General features: G+C 39.3%; 1 protein-coding gene across 4 annotated transcripts in view; it reads left to right on the top strand.

Moving 5' to 3' along the window:
* Window positions 1-16,826, top strand: part of naa35 (N-alpha-acetyltransferase 35, NatC auxiliary subunit) — a 60,757-nt gene that overhangs the window by 15,250 nt on the left and 28,681 nt on the right. For all 4 annotated transcript variants that reach the window (XM_078396985.1, XM_078396984.1, XM_078396981.1 and 1 more), the window contains exons 3-9: window positions 2,662-2,695; window positions 2,905-3,019; window positions 6,048-6,122; window positions 8,785-8,952; window positions 10,489-10,555; window positions 14,180-14,223; window positions 15,004-15,054. In XM_078396985.1, coding sequence (XP_078253111.1) covers window positions 2,662-2,695; window positions 2,905-3,019; window positions 6,048-6,122; window positions 8,785-8,952; window positions 10,489-10,555; window positions 14,180-14,223; window positions 15,004-15,054 — 554 coding nt within the window. The remainder of the gene's footprint in view (window positions 1-2,661; window positions 2,696-2,904; window positions 3,020-6,047; window positions 6,123-8,784; window positions 8,953-10,488; window positions 10,556-14,179; window positions 14,224-15,003; window positions 15,055-16,826) is intronic.

Genomic DNA, 16,826 nt, shown 5'->3' with positions numbered 1-16,826 from the left:
CGCTGGCCGAGGGCTGCAGGCCGCTACCGCGGACGTCTACAACCAACGAAAACGCCCATAGAAAATCCGCACCCAAAATGGCCTGGCCCACATCCACCACGATGAAATCCCAACGGTAGGTCCTGGACTCGAAGGACAGGGACATAGTCCTTTTACCGTGTGCGGATGGGGCTACCGTTCACCGCAATGAGGGGCGGCCCCTTCCCCCCCCGCTTGAACTTCACAGTCGTAGGGGGGCACAATACTCACAGCCGCTCCCGTATCCACTAGAAAAACGATCCCGGTACCTTGGTCCGTCGCGTAGAGGCGGCAATTACGGCCAATCGAAACTGCCTCTACATTCGATCGGCCCAGGCATTTCCCGGAAACGAACACGGGGCTCTGTAGCTTCGGGCTTCACCGCCCCACCGCCGATGGAAGAAACACCAGCCGCGCCTATTCGGCCCTGTTGCTTGAGCCCGCGACCAATAAACATGTTCCGCAGCCCCTTCTTGGCTGGCTGACTGCGAAATAGCGGCCGATCCGTCGCTCTCTCGGCCGCTCCACCGACTGCCGCTGGGCCTCGAGACCCGATTAACCGAGTCGTCTCGGGTGTGCCGCTCCCTGACGAGCGCGTCGGCTTTCTCGGCGAACGCTACCGGATCTTCAAACGAGACGTCGGCCAACACTAGCCTGACGTCCTGGGGTAGTTTCTCCCGAAATGCCGCTTCAAAAACCATACACGGCTGATGGTCGCCCACCAAGGTCAGCATCTCGGTCATCAACTCCGACGGCAGCCGCTGCCCCAGCTCTGGCAAATGGAGGAGCTTCAGAGCCCGCTGGTTCTGGCTCCAGCCGAAAGTCCTCAATAGGAGCCTCTTGAGCTCCACGTACTGCTCCGTTTGGGGTGGACTGGTCAGGTATTGACTGACCCGCGCAGCCACCTCCGCCTGCAGACAGCTCACCAGGTGGTGGAACTTCTCCTGGTCGCTCTCCACCTTCTTAATATGGAACTGTGATTCCGCCTGATGGGCCTAGAACGGCGGTAGGTGAACCTCGCCCGCGCTCGCTCCCACCTGTGACATTCTGCGTGATCGCTTCAGATCTTACGTTCGGGTCACCAATGTAGTGAGTCCAAAACGAGCATTATTATCAAAAGACTTTATTCTTGGTAAAAACCGTGACAAGGCGCAACGCACTTACTTTGGACACACACTACTTAACTACTAATATAATCTAATCTCATCTCCCCAGTTTGGCGCCAGACACAACTATACCTCGCGCTCCCGCACCACGTGACCCGTTAGCCCAACCGAGGGTTCGAGACTCCCCCCGCTAATCCGTATGTCCCTACACCATGATATTAAATATTGGACTCTTCTCATTTTAGTTAGGTTTTTTTTCTCCTTCCTCTTTCAAAAATCATAGGATGAAAGTAATCCCACTCGCTGTTGGGTTTTTATAGGTAAATTAGATTATAGGTAAATTAGTTTATTCAGTTAAAAAATTCTAGAACTTTTTAATCGACTTTTTTTATTATTTTGGTATTCAGAAAGGAGTGTAATCCTTTTGTTAAAATCTGGTATGGTAATGCTTGTATGGTATGGAAAGGCTTACTTTTAACGTGTGCAGAATGCTATGAAAATAATTGGTATAGATTTGGCTATTGAAAATGCTTTTAAAATAATATATAAAATAATATATACATGAATTTTCCTCTGGTCCTGTGATAAATTGCTATAATGTTACTAAATGTTTATTAGGATAGTAGTCTTGTCTCCTTATTGATTGTTCAACTGCTCCTTGAAATCAGTGGGTAGTTTGGGCACAGTTCCAACTGGATAAATTGGGATGTTATCCATCTTATCCACAGAAAAATTGCCCTTTTGCACTTTCTTTGAAGGTTCAGTAGTGTAGAGAATCCTTTACATGGGAGCTGAGCATGTACCTACTATGAAGTGATCAATATGACACCTTAAATAGAGTTTTTATTTCATCGCAGTTTCAATATAGTTAGGATCAAATTTGAATTTATTATTAGGTTAAGTTCAAATTTAAAGTACAGGTTTACTGTATCCGGGATGTCAAGTGTGTCATAAGAGGGAAGATTGAGTAGGTTATATTGAGTTTCTATTCTTTAGCATTTAGAAGAATGAAAGGCCACTTAATTGAAAGTTAAACCTCCTGTGAGGTTTCTGTGTTAAAATGTCAGCCTATCATTCATAACGCACAAATATTACACTTAGCATTCATTTTGCACAAAGCTTCGTGTCAACTAAAATTGATTCATCTCGTGGCAAAGTTAAATTTTAATATCAAATATCTTTTATTAAATCCAGTCATTTCTGACATGGATTAAGAAGCCTCTATTGAGCATCAGTGCTTGTTATGGTGTCAGGATGGGTCTTAAAAGTGGATTTGTGCTGATTTTGCACCACCATAATAGTATTTATGTGAAGTAAGACCAGTTAACTCTACATTGATTATGCAGCAACATAAATGGTTGATGTTAAACATAAAATTATCATGTGCACTATAATCACAATGTATTGACAAGAGGTTATTTATGTAAATATGTTTAGAATGTATTGTAATGTTTGTGAAGTTATGCTTAACTTGTCTATATGAGATCAATGAGTGAGATATAGACCAAAGAATAATTTCAAATCTGTTTTATTTTAGAACTTAAGCTGGGTGAATTACTTCATGACAAACTGTAAGTATGACAGCATTTTCATTGAACATAATTTTAATTCTTTGGAACTTCTCACTTAATCTTCCAGTCACACATTGCTTTCAAAATTATCTAAATACTTTTTTGCTTGCTCGTGTTCACTGGAATTTACTCCGGCTATGTAGAGTAAGTTGTTGACAGTAATTGATGTAGAAAATTGTAATTTAATGTATTTAAAATGATTCTTTCAGCTTTGGTCTGTTTGAAGCTATGTCAGCGATCGAGATGATGGACCCAAAGATGGACGCAGGAATGATTGGTAACCAAGTTAACCGTAAAGTGTTCAACTTTGAGCAGGCAGTCAAGGTTTGGCACTTTGATTGTTTAATTAAAAATTCTATAATTTTAGCCAAGTGTGAGGTTATCCACTTTGGCAGCAAAAACAAGGAGGCAGATTATTATCTCAATGGTGTCGGGTTAGGTAAGGGGGGAGTGCAGCGAGATCTGGGTGTCCTTGTACACCAGTCACTGAAAGTTGGCGTGCAGGTACAGCAGGCAGTGAAGAAAGCTAATGGCATGTTGGCCTTCATAACGAGAGGATTTCAGTATAGGAGTAAAGAGGTTCTTCTGCAGTTGTATGTGGTAAGACCACATCTGGAGTATTGTGTACAGTTTTGGTCTCCTAATTTGAGGAAGGACATCTTTGCAATTGAGGCAGTGCTGCGTAGGTTCACGAGATTGATCCCTGGGATGGCGGGACTGTCATATGAGAAAGATTGAAAAGACTAGGCTTGTATTCACTGGAGTTTAGAAGGATGAGAGGGGATCTTATAGAGACATATAAAATTATAAAAGTACTGGACAAGCTAGATGCAGGAAAATTGTTCCCAATGTTGGGGGAGTCCAGAACCAAGGGCCACAGTCTTAGAATAAAGGGGAGGCCATTTAAAACTGAGGTGAGAAGGAACTTTTTCACCCAGAGAGTTGTGAATTTGTAGAATTCTCTGCCACAGAGGGCCGTGGAGGCCTAATCACTGGATGAATTTAAGAGAGAGTTAGATAGAACTCTAGGGGCTAGTGGAATCAAGGGATATGGGGAGAAGGCGGGGATGATCAGCCATGATCACAATTAATGGTGGTGCTGGCTTAATGGCCTCCTCCTGCACCTATTTTCTATGTTTCTATGTTCATTTACGTAGTTCTCATGTAAACGTACGTTTTTTTTAAGTGCAGATGCCGGCAATCTGCCTAAAGTACATGTAAAATGCTGGAACCAATCAGTAGATAGGGAAAAATATTAATTCTGATTCTCTTTCCACAAATGCCACCTGACCTGCTGAGCATTTCCAGCATTTTTATGTTTTTATGCCATTCCTCCAGTTGCTACTGTCAATTTATATGATACTCTTTTCACCTCCTTTCTGATAACAAGATAAAAAGTGGATGCAAGATTTCTCTTTGTTATTGACAAAGGTCTGACCTGCTTACCCAAATGAGAAAAGAATAACGATGTCGAGAAGAGTTTCAAATTTATGTCTGAATAAATTTCTGTAAAGGATATGAATTGATGCAGATTAATAAAATCAAGGTTTTTTTTAAATCCTGTAAGTGACCTGAACATTTTGGTTTATGGATTTGTTGAAGTGGCAGAGACATATGGTTAAAATCAGAGGAAGTATCAGACTCAAAGTTTATGTAATTTACAGGAATGGAAAAAAATATTTTTAAAGCTTTTTTTCCCCCAAAAGTTTGAATTCTAGCAACATTCCAGAACTGTAATTTGACCATTTAAAATTATGATGGTTTAATGAAACATCAGTTCAGGTGAAAATGATGTGGCGTTACTTGCACTGTGAGTTGTGTGTGTTTAAAAAAAAATACTGTTAATTCCTACAATGTGACTTTTAACTGCCACAGTCAGTATTTTATTGCATTTCCCTGCTTGATCCTAAACGATTATTTCGGTCACAGATGTTTGGTAGAATGGGATGAGGTGAGGGTGCTAAGAACAGGGACATATGAAAGCTAGATCAAGGTATGGATGTGAGATTTCTTTTCCTAATGTGAGATTTCAACACCTCCTTGCTGATAAAGTATCCATCCATCTCATAAAAGTCTTGAGGGAGGGCAGGACTGTCAGCTCAATGATCTAGATTACAGATGCCACTGGCATGATCGAGGTGGAGGCAAGACCCACAGACTGCAATCAATGAGGATAGGTGACAATACCTCCTCTACAATAATTCTCAACACTGGTGCCTCACAGAGATGCACTCTCAGTCCCCTACTATACCATCTATAGACTCACGACTGTAAAGCCAAAATTGGCCCTAGTTCCATCTACAGGTTTGCAGATCACTGTGCTGGGCTGAATCACAAACAATGACGAAGCAGAGTACAGGAAGGAGATAGAGAACTTAGTGCCATGGTGTCTGGACAATAACCTTTCCTTCATTGTCAGCAAGATGAAGGGTCTAGTTATTGACTTCAGGAAACAATGTTCCAATCAGCACCTATGGCACCTATGGTACAGAAGTGAAAGTAGTTGAGAGCTTCAAGTTCCTTGGTGTTAATATTAACAATGATCTGTTGTGGACAAATTGCATTGCTGCGACTGCTAAGAACACTTCTGAGGAAATTGTAAGGGAGAATTTGGGTAAAGTCAGATTTACTTAACTCTGGTTATTCACAACCTGGGGAGCCCTTGTTTATCTATGTTGTCAGTTTTCCTGTAATAAACACATGTGTTGTTAGCTCTCCTCATTACTTGCTGTACATGTGCCTTGTGCATTAGGGCATCCAGATTCATTTGCATATCAGAACTCTGCAATCTCCCACCATTTAGATAATATTCATGTTTTTATTTACCTGCCAAAATGGACACATTTAAGAGTGTTTATTTATTTAATGAACCAGAATAATGCAATTATTACTTGGTGAAATTGTCAAAAAGCAACACACTCAATCTTTCTTACTCTAACTATTTACTGGAAATTCTGATTTTCAATTCTTCCAATCAAAGTGAATAATCCCTCATTTAATTCCACCTTCCAACTTCTCATCTCACTTCACTTCTCTTTATCACTTTGCAGAATCCATTAAAGTCAGTTGCTTATTTTTACACAACCCATGGTTTCATTTGCTCCAGGATATTAATGTTTAAACTTGTATGCTCACACTTCTCAATTCTTCAGCACATTATAAACATGTAAATAACTGTAACTGTTTTTTCAGTAATTTTGAAACTGAATGTTCATCCATTTAAATCTAATTGGATTTAAAAGCTTGAAATCATACTTATTGCAATAGGTGAAGTTTATAAATTTAATCCATCATTCCTTTTTAAATGGTTAGTTTCTCGAGTAGTAATGTTTACTTTTGTTTCTTACTAAAGGATGGAACTATTACAATCAAGAATCTAACCATGCCTGAACTTATAGGTATAATAGACACATGCTTCTGTTGCTTGGTGAGTTTGTGGTTTTTTTCTAATGGTTTTAATGGAATTGTTTTTGGTTCTTTATCTTTTAACTTTTTTTCAAGTAACTATTCTATTCCCTTTTACAGTTAATTCCTTTAAATATTTGTAATTTATGTAAAGTAAGTATATTCGGGTTACATTATTGTTTTCTAATGGATTCTAGTAATTTACCTACATCTTTAAGATTTTCAATCATTTTAGTTTCAATCATATGGCATAGAAACAGGCCCTTCAGCCCAACTCGTCAATGCTAACCAAGTTGCCTAACCAAGCTAATCCCCCATGCCTGCACCCGGCCCAGCCCTTCCGAACCTTTCCGAGCCATGTACATGTCCAAGTGTCTTTTTAAATATCATAATTGTACGCTTCATCTGGTAGTTTGTTCCATATACACATTGCCCTCTGTTTGAAAAACACACCACTTGGGTCCCTTTTAAATTTCCCCTTTTATCTTAAACCCAAACCTTTTAGACTTTCCTATCCGAGGAAAAGACTGTATCCATTCATATTGCCTATGCCCCTCATGACTTTTATAAATCTCTATGTCACTCCTCAGCCTATTTAGCATCTCCTTATAAATTAATCCTTCCAGACATGGTAACATCTTCATCGACCTTTTTTATGCCCCTTCCAGTTAGCAGGAAACCTCCACCCTGTAGCAGGATGACTGGAACTGTACATAGTATTCCAAATGTGGACTTATTAACACCTTGTACAGCTGTAACATGATGTCCTAATTCCTGCATTCAGTACCCTGATCGATGAAGGCAAGTGTGCCAAGCACCTTATGCCTGTGTCACTGGTTTCAAGGAACTATGCACCTGCACCCTTGCGTCTCTCTGTTCTTAACTTTCTCTTCTTAACTTTCAGTCCACCAATGAAAAAGTTTTCAAATCTGCTTTCATAACTAACTTAAAAATAAAATGGTATCTAGACGAGCAGACAGTATTACCTGCTGTCAATTTAAGTATCATAGTCACCTACTTATATATAAGGAGCAGTTAAACACCAGACCAATATTTCCAAATGTTATTTATCTCATTAACTTTCACGATCATCTTTAGTAATCTTTGTTTCTCATTGTCATCTATAGTAATCTGTGTTCACCAGCTGCTCTGATTCCATTTATTAAGGTTGTTAACTCGCATCTCACTGCAGATTGTTAACTGATTTGGCAGACAAAGAAATACACAAACTAAACTCTAATACAACTCAATCTTTATTAACATAGGATTCAAAGTAAAGGCATTCAATTATTTCTTGTAACTCTTAATGACTTTGCCTTTAATTCAATATTATAGCTTGTTGCTTGTTACATTGCATTTCAAAACTCATGGTTTGTACCTTGAAACCATACCTTGATATGGACTGTCCAGCTTACTTCCAGTGGTAGACACAAAATGCTGGGGTAACGCAGCCGGACAGACAGCATCTCTGGAGTGAAGGAATGGGTGACATTTCGGATCGCGACCCTTCGAAGGGTCTAGACCCAAAACGTCACCCATTCCTTCTCTCCAGAGATGCTGCCTGTCCCGCTGAGTTACTCCAGCATTTTGGGTCTATCTTCAATTTAAACCAGCATCTGCCATTCCCTCCTACACATTTTGTTTACTTCCAGTGATCTTTTCTTGAGTTCCAAACTTGGAATCTTTCTTCTGTGGTGGTAGGTAGTTCCTTGTGCTCAGTATTCTTTGATTAATCTTTTCTGATTTTCCAAAATGTTCAGGACCTTTTGTCTCAATGAGAATGGTGAGGACAAAATTAATTATGTGTAATTGTTCTATCAACTTTCTGCACCTTTTTCTCACCTTCCTGCTCATGACTAACAAAGTCATTATCTGTCATTGACTTTATTTCTCTTTCTTTCAAGCTGAGTATATCACGGGGGTCTTCAACCACGTCCAAAGTTCCCCACTGATAAGGGAGCAGACCTCCTGGTCCGGGGATCATTTTCCAAGGGTTGGATACACTAGACATATTTGGTCCAATATTTTATAGTTATTTTTGTGATTTAGCCCCTTAACACAACACATTTGATGATTCAATTGTCCTATTCCTCTGGTCTTCACAGTAATCTCATGTAAAGTAGAATTTTTTTTCCCCCCTTCACGCTTTGTAGGGCTTTAACTACTGACCGCGTAGTTACGAGGTGCATTGCCTTTGTCTAGCTCCTCAAAATATGTACTAAATCTTTACTAATTCGACAAACCAATTAATATTGACATCTTTAAGTCTTCAACAATTTTCCCAAGTGCTTTGCATTTTCAATTGTGCTCTTCAAGCTGACCAAATTGCCAATAAATTATTGCACAATAAGCTAGTACTTTTTTTGGAAAAAGCAGTTTAAATTAGTATTTGGTTTATTCACATATAAAATTATGTTTAGGAATTGGGGTCAAGGGGCAGAGGTAGGAATACGTTTTATTGATCTGTATTTACTTTGTACTTTTGAAGTTGTGTTCTTTTTCTTTGACAATCATTTATTTAATATTACACAGGTCAATTGGTTTGAAAGACGAGTGTAATTTTCATGCATTTGATGTTTGCTTTTTCTACAAGGAGAGAATCTATTTTATGAAATTTTATTTATTGTCAGAAGCAGTAAATATTGGTTTAAATTGAAATCTTAACTCATAGTTTCTTCTAACAGATAACTTGGTTAGAAGGACATTCTTTGGCCCAAACAGTCTTCACGTGCCTTTATGTTCACAATCCAGACTTAATTGAGGATTCTGCGATGAAAGCCTTTGCTCTTGGCATTTTAAAGATCTGTGACATTGCCAGAGAAAAAGTTAATAAAGCAGGTGTTTTTGAAGAGGTAAGTGCAGAAACATTTGCCATGAAATAATTTTTTACAAGTACATTTGAGCATAAGTTGAAATGGATTTTGGCCCATTAGTAAACAGTTTAAACTTCGAGATGAAAGTAAATAAGATTGCTTTGTCATTTTAATACTGGATATTAACAAATACAACCTAACTAATATTTGTATAAAATCCTGAATTGACAAACAGGAGATCAAAATAAAATGATAGATAAAGATCAACATATTTTTAAAGAGATCAGTTTGTTTGTTATCTGTTGAATAGATATTTTAGTCAGAATATTTATTGACGATATTATGTCAGCCAACGAATAATACACATGAATCAGTGCATGATGGTTAATTTACTCAGAAAATTAAAAGTTATGACAGAAGAAACAGCAACTTCCAATAAAATTTCACATTCTCGTAGCCACTAATCTCTCAGTAGCAGGCCCGTTATGTTTTCCTGTTTTAGAGTATGCCCGACACAGTGAATAAATAGTGGTGAGGAACAGTGAATCGGTTCTCTTTCTCCTTCGCCCATTGACTTTTGATTTCAAGCCTTTTCCAGGCCAGTGGAAGAAAATAAAGTGTGAATTGTTATAGATGTAGAAACAAGATACTGAAGATGCTGGTTTACAAAAGAGGACACACCTCTTTTCATCTTAAGAGCTAATTGAATAATCAACATTTGAGCATGTTTTCTTACTATTAGGCATTAGTGGCACACTAAATATAAATTGGCGGTATATTTTTCCTCTTTATCTTGGAAGTGAATCTATCTATGTTAAAGTAAGAAAATAATTGCAGATGCTGGTACAAATTGAAGGTATTTATTCACAAAATGCTGGAGTAACTCAGCAGGTCAGGCAGCATCACAGGAGAGAAGGAACGGGTGACGTTTCGGGTCGAAACCCTTCTTCAGACTGATGTCAGCGGGGCGGGACAAAGGAAGGATATAGGAGGAGACAGAAAGACAGTGGGAGATCTGGGAAGGGGGAGGGGAAGAGAGGGACAGAGGAACTATCTAAAGTTGGAAAAGTCAATGTTCATACCACTTGGCTGCAAGCTGCCCAGGCGAAATATGAGGTGCTGTTCCTCCAATTTCCGGTGGGCCTCACTATGGCACTGGAGGAGGCTCATGACAGAAAGGTCAGACTGGGAATGGGAGGGGGAGATGAAGTGCTCAGCCACCGGGAGATCAGATTGGTTAAGGCGGACTGAGCGCAGGTGTTGTGCGAAGCGATCGCCGAGCCAGCGTTTGGTTTCGCCGATGTAAAGATGTTGACATCTAGAGCAGCGGATGCAATAGATGAGGTTGGAGGAGGTGCAGGTGAACCTCTGTCCCTTTACCTCCCCCCTCAACACCTGTCCCTTTACCTCTCCCCCTCAACTCCATCTAAGGACCCAAACAGTCTTTCCAGGTGAGAAGAGGTTCACCTGCACCTCCAAACGTAGTGAAAATAGTAATCCACAGGAGGTGAAAAGTAGACCCATATATATTGCTGGAACAATCACTTGAAGCTATACCTTTATTTGTATTTTCAGGAGGATTTTCAGTCGATGACTTATGGTTTCAAAATGGCCAATAATGTCACAGATCTAAGAGTTACAGGTGAGTTTTAAAAATATTGTTGGCATCATTTCGACAACTTTTTTTTGTGTTTCCAACTTAAAATGCCAGTTTTGTCAAAGGAATTAAATCTTGATAACTAATTTACAATAGCTAAACAAATTAAAGATCCTTTTGTATATATTTTGTAGAATGTTAACCTACGAAAATCTTTGAACTTTACTGGAGAGGAGTGTTTTGTCCTTCATGTCCAGGCCACCCAAAAAAGTTATCCTGCCTAATCTAATTTCCTCGCTTTTAATCTTTAACGTTAGGGTTGTGCTAAATTAGGTGCATATCCAATACTCTATAAATACACTGAAAAATTCAGATTTCTCAACTGTTCTCTAACTATTTATGATCCGCCTAACTACTAATCTCTGCTAAGGTAAATAGATCCTTTCGACCTATCCAGTCCTCGCTCAATCTCACACACTATTATTAATATTTTGCTGATCTGAAGAAAATTACCTGAATCCAGGCATTCCTTCATCATATGCAATCTTTGTAAATTGCCTGTCATTAGTAATCTGTCCTGGGCCAACTGCATTAAAGCTATGGCCAAGAAAGCATACCAACGCCTCCACTTCCTCAGATGACTAAGGAAGTTTGGCATGTCTCCAACGACTCTTACCAACTTCTACAAATGCATCTAAGAAAGCATCCTATCCAGATGCATCATAGCTTCCTTTGGCAACGACTCTGCCTAAGACCACATGAAATTGCAGAATTGTGGATGCAGCCCAGTCCATCATACAATCCAGACTAATCTTAATCAGAATCAGAATCAGAATAACCTTTATTGTAACCCACAGTCCAACAATAAGAGCAATAAAAATAAGCAATTACACACACAATCACAAACCAACACAAAACAAAAAAAAGAAACATCCATCACGGTGAGTCTCTTCCAGTCACCTCCTCACTGTGATGGAAGGCCAGAATGACCTTTCTCTTCCCCTGCCGTCTTCTCCCATGGTCAGGCTGTTGAAGTTGCCGCGTTCCAGGCTGCGCCGGATGGTGAAAGGTCCGCAGCGGGTCCCTTCATCCAAGTAATTAATGTATATTGTAAATAGTTGCGGTCCCAGCATCGAGCCTTGCGGTACCCCACTAGTCACTGCCTGCCATTCTGAAAGGGATCCATTTATCCCCACTCTTTACTTTCTGTCTGTCAACCAATTTTCTATCCATGTCAGTACCCTACCTCCAATACCATGTGCTCTAATTTTGCCCACTAATCTCCTATGTGGGACCTTGTCGAAGGCTTTCTGAAAGTCGAGGTACACCACATCCACCCGCTCTCCCCTGTCAATTTTCCTAGTTACATCCTCAAAAAATTCCAGAAAATTAGTCAAGCATGATTTCCCCTTCGTAAATCCATGTTGACTCGGAACGATCCTGTTACCGCTATCCAAATGCTCCGCAATTTCGTCTTTTATAATTGACTCTAGCATCTTCCCCACCACTGATGTCAGACTAACTGGTCTATAATTTCCCGTTTTCTCTCTCCCTCCTTTCTTAAAAAGTGGGATAACATTAGCTACCCTCCAATCCACAGGAACTGATCCTGAATCTATAGAACATTGGAAAATGATCACCAATACGTCCACAATTTCTAGAGCCACCTCCTTAAGTACCCTGGGATGCAGACCATCAGGCCCTGGGAATTTATCAGCCTTCAGTCCCATCAGTCTACCCAACACCATTTCCTGCCTAATGTGAATCTCCTTCAGTTTCTCTGTCACCCTAGGATCTCTGGCCACTAGAACATCTGGGAGATTGTTTGTATCTTCCTTAGTGAAGACAGATCCAAAGTACCGGTTCAACTCGTCTGCCATTTCCTTGTTCCCCATAATAAATTCCCCTGCTTCTGACTTCAAGGGGCCCACATTTACCGTGACTATTTTTTTCCTCTTCACATACCTAAAAAAGCTTTTACTATCCTCCTTTATATTATTGGCTAGCTTACCCTCGTACCTCATCTTTTCTCCCCGTATTGCGTTTTTAGTTATCTTCTGTTGCTCTTTAAAAGATTCCCAATCCTCTGGCTTCCCACTCTTCTTTGCTATGATATACTTCTTCTCTTTTATTTTTATGCTGTCCTTGACTGCCCTTGTCAGCCACGGGTGCCTCTTACTCCCCTTAGAATCTTTCCTCCTCTGGGATAAATTGATTCTGCAACTTCTGCATTGTTCCCAGGAATACTTGCCATTGTTGTTCTACCGTCTTCCCTGCTAGGGCCTCCTTCCAGTCAAATCTGGCCAGCTCCTGCCTCATGCCTCTGTAATCCCCTTTGCTATACTGTAATACTGACACTTCCGATTTTCCCTTCTCCCTCTCAATTTGTAGAGTAAAACGTATCATATTGTGATCACTGCCTCCTAATGGCTCTTTTACCTCGAGTCCCCTTATCAGATCAGGTTCATTACACAACACTAAATCCAGAATTGCCTTCTCCCTGGTGGGCTCCAGTACAAGCTGTTCTAAGAATCCATCTCGGAGGCACTCCACAAACTCCCTTTCCTGGGATCCATTACCAACCTCATTTTCCCAGTCTACCTGCATGTTGAAATCTCCCATAACCACTGTAGCATTACATTTGTGACATGCCAATTTTAGCTCTTGATTCAACTTGCACCCTATGTCGAGGCTACTGTTTGGGGGCCTGTAGATAACTCCCATTAGGGTCTTTTTACCCTTGCAATTCCTCATTTCTATCCATACTGATTCTACATCTCCTGATTCTATGTCACCCCTTGCAAGGGAGTGAATATCATTCCTTACCAGCAGAGCGACCCCACCCCCTCTGCCCACCTGTCTGTCTTTTCTATACGTTGTGTACCCTTGAATATTCAGTTCCCAGCCCTGGTCCTCTTGTAGCCATGTCTCTGTGATTCCCACAACATCATACTTGCCAATGTCTAACTGAGCCTCAAGCTCATCCACTTTATTTTTCATACTTCATACTTTTAAATACAACACTTTAACTTCGGTATTCACCTCCCCTCTCACACCGGTCACAATTGGCCCTGACCTTACCCTCTTATCCCATCTAGAACTTCCCTTCCCATTTATTCGAGAGTCTTGGTACTTGAGACAAAAATAAACCAATACCAAAAAGACTGGTAAACCCTGAGTTGGAAATGTTTTAAAAATTAGAAGAGGGTGATCATGAAATTTACAAAGCGAGACAGAATAGAGAGAATATAGAACATGCAGGAGACATAGAAAAATATTTTAACACACCTATATATTAGCTTTTACAGTGATTAATGAATGTAAATATATAATGGAGATGAGTACAATAGGTATTGGAAATGACAGCAAAATCAATGGTTTCAACTGCTTTGAAATTACTTGAACTAAGTAAAATATTTAGAAAGGAAAACCATTGCAATTAATTTAATTGTATTATTAAATATTGAAACAAATTGATATATGTTATATGTGCCTCTACTCCTAATGAACTAGAGGAGACAAAATATTTGTGGAACAAAGTACTTTTAGGTGCCATCAACCCATGTAGGACTATTGATACTCTTGCATAATTTATGACTGAGGCTTTTTGGTCTGTTAATATATTGGATGAACTAATGTTTTTCAGCATTTATTAAATTCTTTCTCCAGGCATGTTGAAAGATGTGGAAGATGATTTGCAAAGAAGAGTCAAGGTAATTTATCATTTTAGTGTGTTAAGCGTACATTTTAATTCAAAATTCATATATAATACATAATTGGGTTGATTAAGAATATGATTAATGCCAAAGTAAGCAATTAAATAATTTATAATTTTCAATAAATATACTTTATTATGAAATAAAATCTCAGCACATTAGATGATTCAGTTGAGGACCAAAATAAATTAAAGATCAGTATCAGAGTAAAGGATAATAATTTTGCCAAGCAGAGTAATAACATCCAGAATGGTAAATGTTTTAGAAATCGGCAAAGGATATCAATAATGAATAGTAGAATATGCCTTGGGTGGGGTGGTCAGAACGAAGACTCGAGAAAGTTAAATGTATTTCAGAAAGGAAATCGGAAGTCAAGATTCCATCGACAGCACCTAGTGTAGAGCTCACACCCAGCCTATTCTACCACAGAAAATTTGATCTATTGAAGTTAATAAGTGAAGGAAAAACAAAATGTGTTTGTTTATCTCAAAAGTAAATTCTTCTATAATTAAATATTTATGTAAAACCACTGGTAACACTTGAAGTCTAAGAATGTGCTCATCAACATAAACTACATTCTCAGGATAGAATATTGTGTAATCACATGCAAATTTTGTGATTTAACATAATAAAATGACAATTTGGTGAAGAATATAATATTTTGAAACGGCAGATTTCAGAAATTGTGGGACACCTTTGATTGGGATACAGATGTGTTATAAAATGATTTCTCCAGTTTTGCACTATAATGAATGTTTCTATGTTTTTTCTTGTTAGAGCACTAGGAGTCGACAAGGAGAAGAGCGTAATCCAGAGGTTGAACTTGAAGTAAGCAAATGTCAAGATGAATTCAATATATCATTTTTGTGCACCGTAGTATTCTGGATCATAACTAAGTGAAAGGCATTGCATAGAATTTGAGTGCTTTTACAGCATAATGTTCTGTAATTTCTGATCACATAATCTTAGAATTTTTTTAATATTTTCCTTAATTTGATGGTGCACAAAGTCATTACAAACTTACGAAAATACTGGAGCACTTCCTTAAAACATATTAGAACATTTTTCAGCGATCTAGAGTGATTGGAAAGCAGTTCCAAGCTTTCCCAATAAAGTCCTTTTCAGGCAGTGAGAAGGACTAAAAGCCATGTGTATGTCTTTTGGAAAGGAAGCAAGAATGGCATGATTGATCAAATGGCATGATTGATCTCTTAACAACAGGAGGCAGAGGGTCGTTGCAGAGGATTGCTTTTCCGATTTTAAGACTGACAAGTAACATGTTTGTGATAGATGTTAATGATGTGGATGTGAACACAGGAATTACAATAAGTAAATTTATAGATTATATAAAAATTGGTGGTGTCACAGATAATGAATAAGGTTATCTAAGGCTACAGTATGACAAAGTTGGGTGGAGCAATGGCAAATGAAATATAATCCTGACAAGTACCAGATGAGGCATTTTGGGAGGGCAAATAAGGGTAAGACATACATGGGAAAAGGGAGCATTGATGATCAGAGGGACCTTGGGGTGCAAGTCCATTGGTCCACAAAAATGACGGAACAGTTGTTTAAGGTGATGAAAAGGGTATATGAGATGCTTGCCTTCATTGGCTGTGGCGAAGAATATAAGAGCTCGGTCTTCATGTTACAGCTTTCACTAGGCCACACCTAGAGTATTTTTTGCAGTTGTGGTCACCCGTTATAGGAAGGCTGTGATGTGCCAGAGAGGGTGCAGAGGAAATTAACCAGTATGTTGCCTAGGATGGAGTGTCTCACTTGTAAGAAAAGAGTGGATAGGATGTGTTTTGTTTTCGATGTTCTGGAATCTGAGCGGTAACCTAATGGAGATGTGTAAAATTATGCTGGGGATAGATAGAGTAGATAGAAATATTTTTCCTACGGTAGAGTTGTCTAAGAAGGCAGGTATTTAAGATGAAAGGGAAGAGGATTGAGGAGGATTGTTTTCACACAGAGTTCACACTGTATGACAAAGTTGGGTGGAGCCAGGAATGTGCTGCCTGAAGGTGGCGGTATACTCTCATAACATTTAAGAAACATCCAAAGTACTTAATCACCAAAGCATACAAACCTAATGCCCATTCTTTCACATCCTTGAAACGAAATCACGTTTTGCTACATTGTGATTTATTGATTTACAACCATTTAATCAAAAGGCATTCCACACAAGGTGGAATTTAAAGAAATCTATTGTACAAATTTTACTTCTGGATGTATGTTCTGTGAAGGAATTATTTGCTTGCAAACTTGTTTATTAATAGAAAACATAGAAAATAGGTGCAGGAGTAGGGCATTCCGCCCTTCGAGCCAGCACCGCCATTCAATATGATCATCCAGAATCAGTACCCTGTTCCTGCTTTTTCCCCCATGTCCCTTGATTCCGTTAGCCCTAAGAGCTATATCTAACTCTCTCTTGAAAACATCCAGTGAATTGTCCTCCACTGCCTTCTGCGGCAGAGAATTTCACGGATTCACAACTCTCTAGGTGAAGGATTTTCTTGATCTCAGTCCTAAATGGCCTACCCCTTATTCTTAAACTGTGACCCCTCGTTCTGGACTACCCAACATAGGGAACATTT

The sequence above is a fragment of the Rhinoraja longicauda genome, chromosome 3, assembly GCF_053455715.1.
Source record: "Rhinoraja longicauda isolate Sanriku21f chromosome 3, sRhiLon1.1, whole genome shotgun sequence".
In the NCBI taxonomy this organism is placed as follows: domain Eukaryota; kingdom Metazoa; phylum Chordata; class Chondrichthyes; order Rajiformes; family Arhynchobatidae; genus Rhinoraja; species Rhinoraja longicauda.
Note: the sequence above shows the minus strand (reverse complement) of the source record. Positions and strands in the feature narration are given on the sequence as shown.